Below are 19509 nucleotides of genomic sequence, written 5' to 3'. Positions count from 1 at the left end.
ATTTTGACTTTTTATAAGTGAAAACATACATTTTTTTTCGTTTTTTTTCTTTAGAAGTGATTAACATTATGAAAACTACAAAACGTCTAACTTTATTTATCTTCATTTTTCATGTTTTTTGGGAGGCAATTTAATCATTCATATGATATTATACAATATTGTTAATACTATTTATATAGTAAATTTGTATTAATTCGAGTTGTTTAGTTGAAAATAGAGATTGTTATTAAATTAATTATTGAATGTAATTAGACCATTCTTGCCTTACCATTGTTCCTTATTTTAGTAGTTTGAACGACTGTGGTGGCGCCATTGTTCAGTATCTTGCAATAATACACTCCCATGCCTACTGGATCTTCTACAACATATCTACGAACACCACGCGGCACGTCCCACGATGTTTCATCTAAACTTTCCCCACTTCTGACTTCAAAAGATCTACCGTAACTCAAACTATAACCAGTAAATGTACTAGGTGTGTAACATTGGTAATATTTGTCACTGTTGCTTTGTGGATTAACATTCAAAACTGTTATATATCCATCATTTCCTGTGAGAAAACATGTATCACAAATAATCATAAAGCACTCAAAATATATGTATTGATCTGTATTTAAATAATGTTTATAATGTTTGCAATCACACAAAAAATAAATACTAAAATGATATTCCGTTTTGTTTAGAAATTCAAGTGTTAATTGTAGTAAACGTTTCATAGAAAGCAATACAGAAATGAATGTAGGGATGGGTTTAACTCTGTAGAGAAATTAAAAATAGGTCCTTTATTAGCAGAAATAGTTATATATTTGTTGATGTAAAATCAAAGAATAAAAGCCAATACTATTATAATCATTATTTTAATTTGTATTTAAATTTTGATATGAACCATTGACTTATTTGGAATTCGGTCTATAACTTCATATAAAGAATTAAGTGAAGCTAAACAATATTTCTAGCTGAATCGAAACTTCATAAAAAATGGAACGAGCTTTTGTTTTTTTATATTTAAGTCAACCTAAATGTAAATTGTTGTCTAGCTTCTATATATAAATTTACGTAAGGGCAAAATTCGGTAAATCGCGCCTTACTTTTAGAATTTTTACTCGATGGTATATAAAGTTGGTTCGTACTTTCGGTACTGATTTTAACCACCTGATGTAACCCTGTTTACTAATTAAATTAAGTTAGATAATTAGTTATTGACGATTAAAACGAATTTAGGTTCAACGATTTGCCCCAAATAGGGGTGTTTTCCGATCGTGGTATACACTGTCTAATGGATGTCAATCTTGAAAAATACCCGCCACAAAAATTCGAGGAGGCTTCGCATTTTCCTATATCCTCCTACGATAATTGTTTTTGATAGCTGAAAACCGGTTGAACAGCTCGAGTACAATATCATGATGTTGAAGACAGGCCGATTTTCTTTAAAAAATACTATTTTGATAGATTTAATATACGTTTATACAAATGTATTGATTTGCGATGAATGGAACAAGTGTCTATTCCCTCAGGCGTCGTAAAGGAAAGTACTGTATACTCATAACAGAAATTCGATCCATTTGTGCTGCAGAGGTTGGATATAATTTTTTTAAACGGATAATGAGCTGGTGCTAGCGTTTTCAGTATATTTATTATGTACAAATCTTTATTATTGCAGTTAAATCACCCATATCATCAACCTTCCCTCACTGGAATGAGTAGCGTTGTAAAGCCATAGTAGAGCCTGATAGGCCAACGGTGCATCATATTCCCTAAACGCAAAACAACTTTGGTGGGTAGGGTAGGAACCAACTTAAGTATGAATTGGCTCTAAGAAACAATTGAAAACCAACAATTGATCTCATTTTGTGACAAGTTTCTCTTTCGGAAGTAATTCCCAGGGTGCTAATTTTAGTTGAGTACATAAATCAGTGTCTATTTATTCGTTTCTGTAAACGACATGTATTATTGTACGTACATTTGAAATTGTCAGTTTTTTAACGCTGAAATTATTATGTATTCGAGAACCATCTGTGGGCACGACCTAGATGGTACGCGAGCGAAGCGAGCGTACCATCTAGTGTTAAGTAACTTTTGTTAATGATGTACTGTGTATTCTATGTATATGAAGTCCGAAATAAAGAGGAATGAAATGAAATTAAAATTGGAAATTAACTTACCCAAGCAAGAGACAATAACTTGAATCAGAGTTATAATTGTAAAAATCATGTTTTTCTGTTATAAAATAAAACATTTGATAAATTTTAAATAAATTCTCCTTTGCTAAATAATTATCTTTAATTAGTTAAGTTCTATTTGTGAATTTAGAGATTTCCTTTCGACTCTACGATTCGAGTGACCGACCGTTAAAATCAGGGATAATTGTGACAGCCATGGATCGGTACATGTTCGAGGCTCTCCTTGCACGGTGCTCCTTCCTCGTTCTTACTTCAGCTGGTGGAACAATTCTTCTCAGAAAAACGACATGTGCACTTTAAAGAATCTAGTAGATATTTCGTTATGAGTAGAAGTTTCAGTCCATGTCAAATGTTACTGCAGTTATAAGCCTACCTAAGCTGGTTCTCCATACAGAAAGCATTGTATAGTGTCAATAGAAAGTTGAAGACATAGTAGGTAATTTTTCATGTAAAATTAAGTCAGTTTGAGTATACCTAAGCAGAGATAAGTAAACACGCGAAGGACTGGTCTACGTATGCAGGAATAACAACAAAATAGGCATAATACTACTTACGAAAGATGGAAACACATTGATCAAGCCAACGTATGTCTGCTGTAACTTTCAATATGCTAACATGGAATAAGGAAGTACTTATAATAATTATTATTTACCCTGTTTAAATCCATACAATACAACACAATAGAGTATGTCGTGCTGCTGCTGCAGAAACAAATTTCTTTATTCCTTTAAATAACCGTCATTCAGTCATCATTGTAAATTTGCTTAGTCATGCGTAACATCAACTTTATTACCTACAAATTCCAACACTACCGTGCCCTAGTTAAACGGACTTTCTGGAAAGTCTTGTAAACAAAAATGTCAGCACTGTGTGTAGCCTAAGCATCTAAAATATACACAACCAGACACATGGCTGTAACACTACAATCGTCATACTTACTGAGTTGAGCTTAGGGTGCATCAAACCATCCGTAAACCTGATGTCTATCTAAAATGTGATGAGGAAGTAATTAATCCTATCCGTAGTCCGATGTCTAACTAAATTGTAATGAGGAAATATTTTATACAAACATTGCCAACATCGCATTGAACGGCGCCGTTGTCCGTTCTGTGAAACGAAACATGGTTTGATTGCATCAAAGATAATAAAAAAAAGAATATAAAAAGGCATAAACAGAAATATAAATACTCATTTATCGTCTACAAAAGAAAGAAATTATCACAGAAAATTCATTTTTTACAATGATTGAACATTTTATCTGGTTCGTACACATTTTAACAAACTAATACTTAGATACCAACTAATTAGACTGAAATGACCATCTAGAGTTTTTATTTCAATATTGTTTTGTTAAAAGAAATGTTTACATTTATTCTTTATTTACGTTTTCACATCCGGCACATAATAGCCTACAATTCAGAGCCCTGAAAATTATCTAAATTATACATGTTGTAAAATGTAAAGTGATTATCATATACACTTTATCATAGCGTTTTATTAATAATTTAACGTTCTAAAATGACAGCTGGTCTGATTTTAAACATAATTTTGATTATAATAATTTGATGATAAACACGTAACCTGCATATTTTACTTTTTTTTACATCACTGCATTGTCCTAATCCAATGCGAGCCTACTCTATTACTTGTATATATTTGCTGTATTACTGTATTATAATATAATTTCTTATCTAAATTAGTGTACTAAATACATTCTAACTCCTAAGGACGATCAAAGCATATTGATCGAAACGTCGAGAAACTCCACAGAACTAATATATGTGGTGTACCGCAAACTTATATCAACATTCGATTTCGCCATGCAAACCAAAACAATATATGTACTAAATATAGCCATGCAAATAATAGAAATGTTACTCAGATACCAAAGTCCAATAATTAGCATAATATAGATTAATTTCTCAGTTGTTTGTTAGTAACAAATATATTAACAAATTTATTAATTAATTGTTCCGCCTATTTTTTTGTTTACAATACCGCCTCAGTTAATTATGTCATTTGTAATTTTCAAATCTTAAAGATTATGTAAATGAATGTGGGCAACCAAAGATTTCATATTTTTTTAAAGTTTATTTCATACATATCCAACAGCGAATTACTCGCCAATTATAGGATGGATAAACTATTTTATAATTGATCATGCTTATAAACTAAGTCTCATTTTAGGATTAGAGAGTGGAGTTAAAAGAGTGCAACCCTGGCACTAGGTCAGGATTGAAACCTGGACCTAGGGATTGGATCGGCAAGCAAGTTAACCACAAATCTACAGCTACATTACTGTGAACAAATATTGATAAGTGATTAAATTGATTTAAATTGGACTGAAAGTAGAGCATAATAATATGTGTATATTAGCGGAAACATAATTATACCAAAATCTATTTATAAAAATTGGGACTCTTCATGAATTCTATAATTATTTTATTTAACGAATACATTAAAACAACAACATCAGAAACTAATATCTATGGAAAATCCGAATGATGAATAAACAAAAGTGGTGGTAAACCACAAAATAGAAAAAAGAAAAAATCGAACTTCGTGTTTTGATATTCACGTGATCAAAACTGCTTATTATATTATAATTATATTGATCAACTAGACATTGGAATTTCATTTATTATTTCGTTGTAGCCTTTTTTTAATGTGGTAAAGCAATGTTCAAAATGGATGTCTTCAATGTAGGTTAGTGTAACGAAACGTCATCAGTTAGAATACGTTGCAAATCGCTCAAGGTAGGCTCCCACTAGATCATAACACAGAGAATATTGTTTCTGACAAAAAAATAAAATAAAGAATAAAAAAAAACGAACCTCTGTAAATATTCAATAACGATTACGATTTATTATTGTCACTGTTATATGTGGTTCCACGATGCTTACATATTATTGACGGTGGTCATTTTTTACTTTACTGTACGCACAATATATTAAATTGAATAATACAAAATATTAAAATATAGTAAATTAATATTAAAAGTTTATACCGAGTAAAAATAATTTGTTATTGACGTGGTTTTACATGCAATTTCATCTCACCAAGAACAAAAAACATACGTAGAATACTGTATTGTTATTTTTTTGAACTTACTAAATTTGTTACCAGCCCTGGTCGATTTCCACGAAGCCGTTTCAAACATTGGAAAACATCGATGACGTCATCCTGTTTCATTTTATCCAATACTTCTGTAACTGTACAATATACTCCAGTTCGCCCAATACCATTTCTATAATTCAATATATTAAATGAATATTTTATATTTTTTGGTTTGGTTTTGGTAAATTTGCTCAACTGAATTTCATTTAAGTAGTACAGTTCTCAATATATTATGGCCTTAAAATCAACTAATTTGTGGTTCAGTAGTTGGTCATTAGTTTACTATAATGTTTTTTTTTTTTTTTATTTTTATCTCATGTGGGTTCATCCCACTTTTATTTCCATACCACTGTTCTCTTTACATATATTTTTCACTATACACTATACATATCATTATATTTACAATGTTTGTTTAATCATCTGTATACATATACTTATTTAAAGAGTTTTATTCATTTGTTTACATATTATCACATTGATTACATAGCTTCCTCTTTTTAAACATATTATCTGTAACACATTTTCATTAACAAGCTTATTTTTTTCTTACATAGTTGTTTTTGATTTTTTCCTCTACCACATTTTCATTTAACAATGCATATTCTCTGTTATACTCATTACTTACTAGATGTTTACTGTTAACATAATATTGTTCTCATTCTTTAACCTTAATATTAATATTTTTGTTCTTTAATGTTTACAAAACTTTTATTTCCAGCAGATCCTTTTTTGCATCTATAACTTCTTAAATTTTCATTTAACTTTTTTACTTTCTTCTCTTATGTGGATTCATTCCACTTTTTTTTTTCTTATTTTCTTCACAAAAAAAAAAAAAAAAAAAAAAAAAAATATTTCCATATATTATTTTGTTTATACATACATTATCATTTAACCACATTGATTACATAGTTTCCTCTTTTTATACATATTATCTATAACACATTTTCATTAACAAAGCTTATTTTTTTCTTACATAGTTGTTTTGTTTTTTTTTCATCTACATGCATATTTATTTCATACAATTATAATACTTTTATGTTTAATAAATCCATCCCATGGGTTTGTCCCATTTTATTTTTCTTTGGATTTATCTATGCAAACATATTTTCATTTAAACAATGCTTATTCTCTGTTATACTAATTACTTACTAACTTTTTACTGTTAACATTATATTTTCCTCATCCTTTAACATTGATTTATTTTTTTCTTTAAATGTTTACAAAATTTATTTCCAACAGATTATCCTTTTTTGCATCTACAGTAGGCCTATAACCCATCAAAGTTTCATTTAACTTTTTTTTTTCCTATGTGGGTTCATTCAATTATTTTTTTTTACTTATTATTTATTCTATTATTTTTTTTTATACATACATTATCATTTAACAACATTTGTGTTTAATGATCCATTAACAAAATTAGAAATTTTTTTTTTCTTTTTAACCATTTTATCATTTCAAAATTCCACATGCAGTAAGAATGTGCAAATTACTTATATACGGTATATACCTATAATATGAAAGCTTTGATGAAAACACTTCACCACTTAAACCTAGACCTTCTTATCCTTCATCATTTTTTTTTATCATCAATCTATAAAAAGCTTTTCACATTTTGTCTTTTTGTTTTCAAATCATCAAGGTATACATATTTACAAAACATACAATATAGTAGCAAGAAAAAAAAAAACAAAAAACATAATAGATTCATCATTCATGGTATCTCATTTACATATTTTCTTCCTTAATCTGGTTGAGCATATACAGTATACCTGCAGATTTACATATTTCTTATCTTTTTTTCAGCTTTAAATATTTGTAGGAGATTGATTTTTTTTTCTTTTTCCAATAAACTTAATATCTTTACTTTATAAATACAAAATGCTCCTAAAGTGTATAATTTATTTACGTAATTATTGTCAGTTTCAAATAAAAGTCTTTTGAAAGAAAAAACAGGAATATGTATGCTTACTGCTCTAATTATTTCGTTTATCTCTCTCCATAAACATTTTACTGTTATGCACTCTACTAACATATGTTTATCATTCTCAATAACATTGCATGTGTCACAACATGGGGAATTTACAAGTCTCCACCTATGTAATCTTTCATTTGTTGGCAATATTCTGTGCAACAATTTAAAATTAAAATGTGCCAGTTTTTTTTCTTTAAGACCAGAAACTTTCTTAACCCATATTTTTGTCCATGGCATATTACCAAATATGGATTCCCACTTAACCTGTGCCGTAGGTGTAATATATTGAGCATCTATTATGAATCTATATAATTGTCTAGACGTCATATTTAAGACCTTATTGTTTGTAATAGGTATATCATTAACATTAATGTCATGTGTTGATTTTAAAATACATTTCCATTCTTTTGGAATGGCTTTCAATATACATGAATATTCACTGATCCAGTTTTGTGTACATCTTAACCTTCTTTTTATCTCTATCGCAGGCTTAAACACATTATTATTTATTACATCATATATTTTTAAAAACCCTGAACTAATCCAGTTACAGTTATATAACGGCTTCTTTTTAATACATATAAACTCATTACCCCATAATGATTGATTAATAATGTCATCATAGCTTATTGGTTCCTTATTTAATCTATTATTACAAGCATTAGCTACTGCTATAGACTTAATAACTGAGAGGTAAAATGGTGGTACGGATATATTACACGGAACTTTTGATAAATTTGAGGTTAATGATTTTGGGCCTATCTTTTCTATATAAAATGTAGGTAAATATTTCCATTTGGCATCATCGTTTTCATACAGTCTCCTGTACCATTTAACTTGGAAAGATATTACCTGAGATCTGAATTCTACCATTTTTAGACCACCTTGACTGTAATTGGCACACATGGTTTTTCTTTTTATTTTCTCTTTCTTGGTTTCCCAAATGAATTTAAAAATTAATTTATCCACCTCTTTTATTACTTTTTCTGGTACTAGCTAGTTTAGTACAGTTCTCAATATATTATGGCCTTAAAATCAACTAATTTGTGGTTCAGTAGTTGGTCATTAGTTTACTATAATGTTAATTGTTTGATTGTACTTACATGCAGTGAACTGCAATAGGATTTCTAACAGCGGTGTGCGAGGATTGAACCATTTCATACACCTGCAACAATGTTTCCAATTTCTCTGGAGTGTCTTGGTCAACTGGCCAATCAGTAACTTGGTATTGCGTCACATAAAATGGTTCAGATTTCTAAAGACATTATGCATGAGTATTAGTATAATATAAGATTTTCAGAATGATTATAGGTTTGGGTTTGTGTTAATTTAAATGATTGGCTCAAAAGCTGAATCGAGTGGGCAGGTCCCACTTTAGAGGAAGGGGTAGAACAAGCAATTTAAATACTGGATTTATTGGAAAAGGTTTAAATAATTATTATAAAATAGATGTTTATTAAGATAAATGTTTACCATATTCATTGTATGTATAGAGAACTTTCTGATTATCATAGTTTGGTTTCTACGTTCTTCTGAATCAAATTGTATTTTCAAATTTCCGACAGTTTTAGTGCTACCCTCGTCCAACCAATATTGTGCACATGTCTAAAAAACATAATACATATAGTTTATAGTTCCCACAACAATAACTTGAAAGTGTATGTACTATATGATATAGTTAAACAAGCACAACTTAAGACCTAACAATGCATACATTCGCGGGATTCCTGGTTTATGTGGATTACTGTATTCTATACGCTCTTTCATTATAACAAATATATAATTACATGTATCATTATAACAAATATATAATATATAATTACATGTATTTAATATTTATTTATAGTCATCACATTTTTAGTGTATCATATTTTTATAAGTCTATTTATCTATGCCATTTTTTTTATTGTGTACTCGTATTTGTAATTTTAACGTTTTTTGTTTTTGTCGCTCTAGTTTATAATAATAGGACCCCATTGGAAATAAGTTGTTTTTTTTTTTTACTTTATGGGCTATCCTAGGTTTCGTGTGTACTGTGCAATACATTGCATGTTTCTATTTGTATTTTTAATTTTTGTCTTGTAATTTTATGTTGAAACCTGAAAAAAATCAAATCAAATCCAAACTCTATGGAAGGTACAATATGTTAAGCGTTCCAATTGGCTTTGAACCGAAGCCTCTCTGAATCCAATTGACCACAGACGATGTTAAACTATTTTTACTTTACTGCTTCTCATTTAATATGTATAAAATAAATATATAAATAGCATGTAAAGCATAAGTAGTTTCTTTATTGTAATCATCATTTGATTTTAAATAAATAACTTTAAACATCAGTCTGCTTTGTACCCACCTGGTCAGAATTATCCATGGGGTTCAACATCACAATAGTCGATGTTTTCCAATCGTAAACAAGTCGCCAGAAATCATCAACAGTATCCTCCATTGGCATCTGGGTGGCAATGAATCTATTACTGATTTTGTAACCCTTAAATATTAAATCAATTATTAATTTAAATATTTATTAAATATTAGATTTATTATTAACATATTTTTAGTCGCGTGGAAGCGACTCTATAGTTCACTATGTCGGTCGGTCGGTCTGTCTGTCTTTCTGTCGGTCTGTCGGTCTGTCTGTCGGTCTGTCGGTCTGTCTGTCGGTCCGGTATCACTATGCGTTTTATCGCTTTATGACCTTATCTTGATATAAGTTTAATCTAGCTAAATCAATTTTTCACAGAATATTCCTTATGGCCAGGAATCGATGTGGTTATGATTTCACGGTGCGCAATAAAAAATTACGCGGTCTACGCACGATTTAACGAAATCACGTTTGTAATCATATCTTAACAACCATGAATCACAATTAAATAAAATTTGGTACTCATAAATTTCAGGGCATAAATCATCATATGGCAATACAATTACGTGCGTAGCGCATGTAACGCATGCGTACGCGCGCCTAAAATTTTCAAAATTTATTTTCGATGAAATAAGAGTACGTTTCAGGCAATTTTAAGCGTTTACAAAATTGCCATGAGTGCGCAGATTTTTGCACGCGCACTGCGCGTTAAATGTTATTGCGCACTCTTTTTGCCCGATTTCTGTTTTCTTGACTTACTTTTCAACTCGAAATTACGTTATACGAGCATGTCAAAAGTGACAGGCTACGCACGTGTAAATTAAAAAAATATAAATGTTTTTAAACATTTCAACATTTTTAAACATGTTCAGTAATTTCGGTCAGTATAGTTCACTATGTCGGTCGGTCCGTCTGTCTGTCGGTCTGTCTGTCTGTCGGTCTGTTTGTCTGTCGGTCCGGTATCACTATGCATTGTAGCACGCGACTTAATGGCTGTTGGCCTTGTTAAATCATTATTTAGTATAATTACTATACGAGAATTAGTGCCTACACAAATAAGTTTATAATTTTATCTATGTTTTTGTGTATGTGTCTGTACAATAAGATATGATATCTCAAATTGTGTCATGGAACAATATATTCGTGTTTTTCTTGGATCCGCTTATTATTACCAATTATCAAATTAGAGTTATTATATTAAATTAAGTTATTAATTATACTTTCATATTTATTATTTCCTCGCTCATTTCCATCAATGTCCTCTGACATGTAGATCATCAGCTTTCAAGCCAACAGTATAAGAGGTTGAAAAAGAAAAGCAGGTTGATTCTGTTTATGTAACAGAATCAAATGCATGAAGCCTATTAATTTGAAAATGACAACATGCATAATACAGTTTAAAACTTACATTAAGAAACGATGCATTGATGTAACTATTGTTCACTGATTGCAATATGACTCTAGACCGATCAACTATATATTAAAAAAAGGAAACAAATAGTAAACATCTATAAAAAAAAAGAATGTATTTTGCTTTGAATAATAGAAGTTGGATTTTCAATTTCTAAGTTAAACAGTTTACTCGGTATAATGTTTCCAAATCTGTTTTTTTTTAAGTTTTGTTCTTGACGTCCACTTGACATATTTTCTATAGGTGGCACAGGTGTAACAGATATCAGCATCTGTTGAAGGAAAAAAATCCAGTTTAGGCCTATAAGTTTTACTGAATTTGGTACATTTGGAGTGGCAATATATCCTGTGCTGATATGACTAGGTGCACTACACGGATAATGATGCTATACTAAGCATTTGGCAGTGTAATGTATGATAGTAACAATTTACGTAAGAAAGTATATAACAATAATTACGTCATATTCTTCTTCAATAACTGTTTTCTTTGTTTCTGGATTTATACGCTTCAAGTTTGTAATACGACTTGTAAATTTGGAGACTGGAAATTGTACAACGCCATTTAGATAAAACTCGCTCAATGCACTATAAATGAACACATACTGCTCCTATATTGGTAAGAATTAGAAAAAAAAGAGTATTTCCCGAAAATTTTGAAAAGAAATAATATTAAACTCTAATATTTTATAATGTTAAAGGTATTCTTTTTTAACTTACCGGTGTCTGAACCATACTAATGCGAGCTTCTCGAATATCTTTTATGTATTGAAGAATATCGACAGCTTCTTCAGTCATTATCATATCCAACATGGCGTCAATGACAATATAGGTACCGGTTCTGCCAACACCAGCACTGTAATAGAACATTCACTGATTAGAGTAATTATGCTATGTTTGTAAAATGTTTAGTTAATATCTTCATTGATCATTATACGAAAGTTGCAGAAGTATAAACACTCAATATATTTGTATAATTTTGAACTTCTGAACATATTGTACAACAATTAATGAACAATTATGAATAAACAGTTAAGGCAAGTAACGGGTAAAATAACTTAACTAAAATGTTCATAATGATGTTAACGTAAGCATACAGTACGTATACATGCAGTCACTAATGCAGGAGTCAATGAAGTCATTGTGATTGATTTTGTAAGATGAGTATGAAATACTTAGAGTAGGCTTAGTGCACACATTGATATTAAACATACCTGCAGTGTACTAATACAGGAATTAATGAAGTTCCTCGAACACTTTTCACCTTCTGGATAAGACGCAGTAGTCCAGAAGCAGACTTTGGTACTCCTTTATCAGGCCATTGAGTGAAATGAAACTGCTTTATGATACGTTGTTCATTTTCTTCCTATTGATAATGCAATATCATTTATCATTAATAAAGTGTTACTGGTGATATCACAACCCGATTCATACGATATAAATGATTTCCTAAAAATTACGTATTAACTATTTTAAGAGTGAATGTTTTTTATCATAAAGCTTGTGATCGTGCCAACGAAACATGTTTGATTTAGTGAACGTACTTTATTCAACTTGACCAGAGATAACCCTTTACTGTATGTGTTATAGAATATTTGTGATAATGAATAATATAATTAATATAATATTTTACATTTCAGAGAAATATTAAATAAAGTTTAGGAGGCTTACTAGAAACATTTGGAAAACGTTATTACTGATAGAATATTTATCCATTTTATCAAGTTAAAATAATAATTACAGTATAATACTTACGAGCTGCACAGCAATAGTTCTAGTTGTGTAGTGCTCGCTTGTTTCTTCATTAGTAACCGTTACAGTGATGTCGTCGAAGACAAATTTTTCGTGTTCATCGGGCCAGTATTTCTTGCATTTTTCCTAAATTGAAATAAGAGAGAGATGTATAAAAGAAATTAGAAAAGAGAATTATAACTTTAATGATATTGACAAAAACAATACATTACTTTTATTAATCTGACTGGTTTAGAAAATTTAATTTACCTTAGTTCCTTCAAAGATATTGGTAAGCATAACCATTACTTTAATATCCTTCTGCCAGATCATTCGCCAGAAGTCACCTACAGAGTTTTTGTTGGGACCTGTGGGAAGATAAAGTGATTTTTAAAACCTTTATATGTAGTGTTTTTCTTCTCTCTTTTGTAATGTTCTTTCAAATATTATAATAATGGTGTTTTTACTTTCCTTACCTTGACATGCTATGTAGTACTTCTCTTTGTTATAACCCTATGACATTAAATTAAACAGTAAATATACATTACAATGCAGTTTGAAATATTTCCGATGTCAGTAAAATAAAACGCCGACATTAAGCGCCTGGTTTTTCATTTCCCATTACTTAATAATTGTCAGACCACGAAATAAGTCAATTGTTCTTTACTCGGTATAATTAATAACAAGATATTGGTGTTGGAAACTACATTATACTGTTATTAATTTAATAATTTTGAATAAAATATAATAGTTAATTATATCTCAACCGTAGATTGTATTAGTAAATAAACAATGATTATTTACCTGACGTTTCACCAACTATCAGTTGGCTTTCTCAAAGTGTAGTGACACGTCAATAATGCAATAATTTTGAAGTTAAAAAAAAACCCATACCCTGGAGTAATGCGAATGCATGATTACATTTTTATCTTTTTATACCTTTTTATTTATGCAATTTTTGGATTAAGACTAAGACATATGTGGAATTGTGTTGCTTATAATAAAACGTATAACGGTCTGCATACATGTAGGCCTACTATGTAATTTAAAGTTTTGTATATTTACATCAATATAGCTTGCATTGTAATAATCAGAATCAGGATCGCCGTTAATCTTATCCAACACGACTCTTGCATGATCATCTAGGTACAAAGTAAAACAGCACAACGCCAGACATTACATAAATATATGAATAAAATGACCCAGACATACGACGATTACCAGAAACAAAGTAAGCTATTCAACTGAATAATCATTAAATCATTAATAATAACCAAATAAATGAAAGCAAACATAATTGTTTTCATGTAACTAGTCAATGTTACTAACTGGATACATACATGGGATAATGTTCTTGAATCTATTCTTGGTCTTGTGGCATTCTTTGCCTGCAATATCCCATGGACGAGTCTTGTCGGCTGGTAACAGCTTATAAAACAATATTTTGATTAATGTAATATTTCGACCTAAGTAAAATGTAGAGACATGCTTAGCATGACCTAGGCCTAACTATAAATTGAAACAAAACAGGTTGTCATATTATGTTAAGTTTGATTTGTGAAAATTCTGTATTTTCATAAAAAAAATATAGTTTTTTGTAAAGTATAATTCTGAATCATTTATAATGATACTAGTCTACTTCTGATTTAATAGTGTCTATGCATTCTACTAACCTCAAATTCCTGGTATAAATCCGTTAGACGTTTACAAGCGAAATAACCAACAAGCTCGGAAATTTGAATTCTTCGTGAGAAATCAGGATTCGTTGATGGTTCTAAAGTAACGTTTTCATACAGAATCGATCCACCTTCAGATAAATATACATTGAACATGCGAGCTGGTGAATCAACCAAGCATGAATCTTCGTCTATGAAGCTATTTACTTGTGGTGAATCTAAATAAAGATATTGCAACAAATAGAGCATTATAATGTCATGTAAACCAATACATTATTTATGTGATGAATTACAAAATAAAACATAACAAACTAAATTTAAAATAGTAAAATGTGAAAATATTATGCGAATTCGGAACGCGGTATTTATTGTTTTAGCAGTATAACATAATTGTTGGCCAACCATTTCTTTTTTTTTCTCTTTTGTGGCGTTTATTCATTTCATCTTCAACATATTAATACAATTATTGAAAACTTCAGTGATAATAATGATAATTATGGCCACCCATTTCTTGAAAAAAGGCAATAGAATATTAATTAATAGGCAACACATAGACATACAGACATTATGCATTATACAAGTGTAAACATTAGGTATTAGTATGCTTAAAAGAATATGCATTGTTTTTAAAAGTCATTAGAATTTATTATAATAGATAACTAATGATACTTAAATTATCATACCTTCAAGTAGTATTCCACCTGAACTTTTATGGCATAGATTCCCTTTGTAGTTTTTTCTTTTCCTTTTTAAAGGAAAAGAAAAAACATTAAAAAAACATCAACAAAATCAAACTGATGTTACGTAATATTTTAATTGATTTTAATCAAGTTTATTGTTAACGATTTTTGGTATTTCGAGTCATTTAAACAATTATACACATTTGAGGAAACTAAAATAATAAAAGAGTACTTACACTACAAAAATACTCGCAACCAACAAACCTATTAATACAACTGCCCCAATCACACCGCCAATAATGCTACCAACATTAGGATCTTAAATAAAAAACATTTTTAACAAAAATTATAATAAAGATATGTTTCTACATTCTCGAAAATGTTTGAATACATACTTAAGGAACTTATTGATGATGATGTTCAAGGTCATGCAGCAGTAGGAAAATGTAATAGTAATAATAATGATTCAATATGTTCTATATAAATTTGTTTAATTTTATGGTTAGTACTATATTTCTTTACAAAAAACTAGATACTGTGTCTACTACACATATGACAACTTTTGTTCAATAACATCCCGAAGTACATGCACCTTACATAGATAAAGTACCAATAATCGGCTGGGCATATGTACCGGTATACATTTTCCTGGACATAAATCGTATTAACAGAAATTGAATACTTACACATTCTATGTTTATATATTATTATAAAAATATATAAAATTCTATTTTAGGTAGATATTTCTAACGGTTATCATCGATAGTAGACAAAGTATTTGACAATAATAGTTAAACATACTTCCGCAAAGCGTTTTTGCTGTGACTGTTCCTTTTCCAACTGGTCCTTCACCCCCTTCACCAGGTCTCACAGCTGAAACACTGAAAGTGTATTCTGTATCCCAAATCAACCCATTAATAGTGCCTGATAAAGAATTGTCATATAATGTCTTCTTCCAATCATCAGTATTGTTCAGTTTGTGGTATAAAAAGTATCCAACAACTGGACCATCTCCATCATCAGTATTTTTGTCCCATGCCGTCCATCCAATGGTGATAGAGGTGCTTGCAATATTAAGTATCATCAGACTTCCGGTATAGATAGGTACACCTTTATAGAAAAGTTTTTTATTCGTAAATATTATATGTAACGACAATTAATATATCAAAATAAGGTTTTATAGTTACACTAATACCTAAAGAGTTAATATAAAGAGACTTTCTAAATTTACCATTGTATCCGGTAGATCCTTTAGTTCGTTAATTATAGGCTTTATCTTTTCATTCATAAATGCATTCGTTTTACATGGTGTTCACTTACGGAATACTTTTGAGATGATGTCTTTCTGAGCTGATTCACTTCCTTGCACAATTACACACCTGTATTTTGAATTGACATCACCAATCACAGAAAACGTCAGCGTATTTATATTCTGACTATCTTCTTTCCTTTCAACCACTTTTGTAATGTTTGACATTACATCGTTATCTAATATTGTAATACTCGTTTGTACGTTATTTGCGCCTCTTTGATGTACTGAACAGGATGCCGTGGTATTCAGGCCATTATTTGTTGGTGAAAATGTGCCATTAATAATTCCTACGGATTAAAAATATGCGATTGTTTTCCTTCCGTTCTTTCCTTTAAATGTTAGGTGTTAAAAGTCCAAACAATTCATTGTTATCGTCGTCGTTATCATCATCAGGCTTATTATTATTGTTGTTAATTATTTCAGTGTTATCACCATTTTAGTGAATTTAACTTAAATAAAAATGTCATACTTAAAACGTTTTACTTACCATTATTACAATCAGGTTCAAGCCAGTTACGTAAACAGGTGCCTTTTATACATCTGTCAGTTCTGTGGCACTCGCATGGTTTATTACATTTGATTTCACAGTTTTCTCCATAAAATCCAGATTGACATTCTAAAAGAATTAAGAATTTTAGGTTTATGTTGCTAAAGATTTTAGATCGATATTTAAAACAAAATGCGACAGTTTTACCCGTAAAGGTTATGATAGCGATATTACATTACATTAGTGCGATAGAAAAACTCTGGTAGAATTTCCGATACCTAGTTGATATTGTCTAACAATAAAAATATAAAATTATAGTTCACTCTTTGTGAAAAATAATCAAATCAGTCTTACTTTGGCAGTTAGTTCCATTCCATGGAAATACACAAGATGAATCTTGATCATCAGTAAATCTTCCTGTGTAAGGATCACAACCACCTTGTTTACAATGACAAGTTTGTGCACAGTTTGCACCAAATGTGCCCGGTGTGCATTCTGCAACGTGAATTGATATAAGAAAAAATGTAAAATATCGTAAATTGCCAAAGATAGATTATTATGTTAATTATAATAACTGAAACAGTAATCGAATCGGATTTAATGACAAGTTCATTTACCTTTTAAATAAAAGGAATGTAATTGTAATGAAAGTTACCAATACATAATCACGAATTATACTCTGAAATTATATTGTCTTACTTCACCTGTATTGCATTTTAACCCTTTGTAACCTGTAACACAGCTACATCCATATGGATCAGGTAAACAAAAGTGTTTATCTTTACACCAGGTAGACCCTTCTTGACTGGAACATTCATTTTCACAATTCCATCCATGTGTATTGCCACCGCATTCTAAATATCAACAACGTAAATTAATATAAACATTTCGTTCCTGCAATTGTGTTTCAATAATGTAAATGGTGTCTATATTTCACCATAAAATAAGATTGTGTAAACATTATTGTTACAATTTCACAATTTGTTTATGGTTTTCATATAAATTATATGGCTGTGCTCCTCTTATTGATTATTGCGGGTTTCTGTTCTATTAAAACATTAATTAGACCTAGTATTATTTTTATATTTTTACGATCTGTTTGTTTTGCATCAATTGTTGTTTTGTTCAATTTAACTTGTATCATGTTTAGATGTTGTTAAGCGCACCGGTCATGAATTTGTTCACCCTGTCTAATGGTGTTAAAAAATATCGTATTATTTTTCTTTCTTTTTATAGTTATAATGGCGCTATTTAAAACTGTTATGTTTGATTAATATTTTTATTATTAAAATTAATTTTGAATGACACGTAATGCAAACGGGCATAAAGATATGTCGGGGAGAAAATATGATATTTCCTAACAAAAATAAAACAATACCCTACTGAGTGTGTCAAATCAAGGTTTCAACTTTAAAAGCGACTAAACTACCATTAAATTATTGGACAATTCCAGGGTAACACACTGACATTTTTTTTTATGCATATCAGTTTAAAAGGGTTTAAATATTATAATAAAGAAGTATAAATCTAAACTTTGAGGTAAGTTTATTCTTGATTCCAAACACAAACAAATCTTCAAAAAATCAATATCTATAGTAAAAAATGAAATATTGATATTAATATGAATGGTAACAGCCCGACAAAAAAAAACACAACGATTTTACCAATATTTACTTTTTGCAATTCTATTGGAAATATTTGACCAATCTCATTACGTGAAATAATGTATCAGGAATTAATGATATAAAAAAAAATATTTTAAATTGCTTCTTTGTGTTGGTGGATCAAAATTTACAAACTTGGGTCTGGTAACAGACCGATAGTAACAGACTGAATTACTACCTTAAACAACACAAAGTTACTGACTATTAATAATCACCTGATGTATTAGACCAATAATAATTAGTGTTAAGTTGTAGGCGTCGTCAAAATCTATAGTAATTGTCTTATGTTTTTTGCGTATTTGCAGTAAATCATTAGAAAACATTCCCAGGAAGTTTGTCTTTTGTTATATATTTTGAGGGCGTGAAACAACGGTTGGTTTTTAAAATTTTCTAATTCTGCTGCTCTAAAAACATCGAAAAATCTCAGTTCTTAATCAACGGATTTTTAATATAGATAGCACTGAAGACATACGAAAACTGCTGAACTTAAATAAACCTGCATCAGAGTTGAAATCTGTGTTGAAACTTGGTTTTTCAAATTGATCATCAGGTAGGCTCCAGTCAGTGTATTGTAACGCTAAGCCGTTACGTTGGTCCCCCACGAAAAACGATCGTATAGTAGGTTACTCAAATAAATTAAATCGACCATTCTATAATTTCCGTCTACTTTAATATTTGACATTAAACTTTTTTGTAAAGAATCAACTTATCAACGATCGTGAAGATCTCGACCTTAGTTACAAGAAATATCAAAGTTTAATTAATATCTCTGTTAGCTGTTTTTACAAATTTAGACTGATTTTACTGAGAAGATTGATACGTATTTTTAGCGCCTTTTGTCAGATCAAAGGAATCGCCGCCCAGTGCAAGCTATTACGCAACACTGAAAGGACTGTCAAGATCTTTTGTTTTCTTTTGTTT

At 30.0% G+C, this 19509-nt stretch overlaps 1 protein-coding gene across 1 annotated transcript in view; it reads right to left on the bottom strand.

The window, feature by feature from the left end:
- LOC140052544 (uncharacterized) overlaps positions 1 to 12754 on the bottom strand; it is a 45579-nt gene extending 32825 nt beyond the window's left edge. The window contains exons 1-10 of the mRNA XM_072098152.1: positions 12710 to 12754; positions 12253 to 12404; positions 11759 to 11894; positions 11500 to 11649; positions 9623 to 9757; positions 8743 to 8874; positions 8373 to 8524; positions 5292 to 5427; positions 2163 to 2217; positions 269 to 550 (exon numbers count right to left, since the gene is read on the bottom strand). Of these exons, the coding sequence (XP_071954253.1) occupies positions 269 to 550; positions 2163 to 2217; positions 5292 to 5427; positions 8373 to 8524; positions 8743 to 8874; positions 9623 to 9757; positions 11500 to 11649; positions 11759 to 11894; positions 12253 to 12404; positions 12710 to 12754 (1375 nt within the window). The remainder of the gene's footprint in view (positions 1 to 268; positions 551 to 2162; positions 2218 to 5291; positions 5428 to 8372; positions 8525 to 8742; positions 8875 to 9622; positions 9758 to 11499; positions 11650 to 11758; positions 11895 to 12252; positions 12405 to 12709) is intronic.
- Positions 12755 to 19509: the final 6755 nt, after the last annotated feature.

This window comes from Antedon mediterranea, chromosome 6, assembly GCF_964355755.1.
Source record: "Antedon mediterranea chromosome 6, ecAntMedi1.1, whole genome shotgun sequence".
Lineage (NCBI taxonomy): Eukaryota > Metazoa > Echinodermata > Crinoidea > Comatulida > Antedonidae > Antedon > Antedon mediterranea.
Note: the sequence above shows the minus strand (reverse complement) of the source record. Positions and strands in the feature narration are given on the sequence as shown.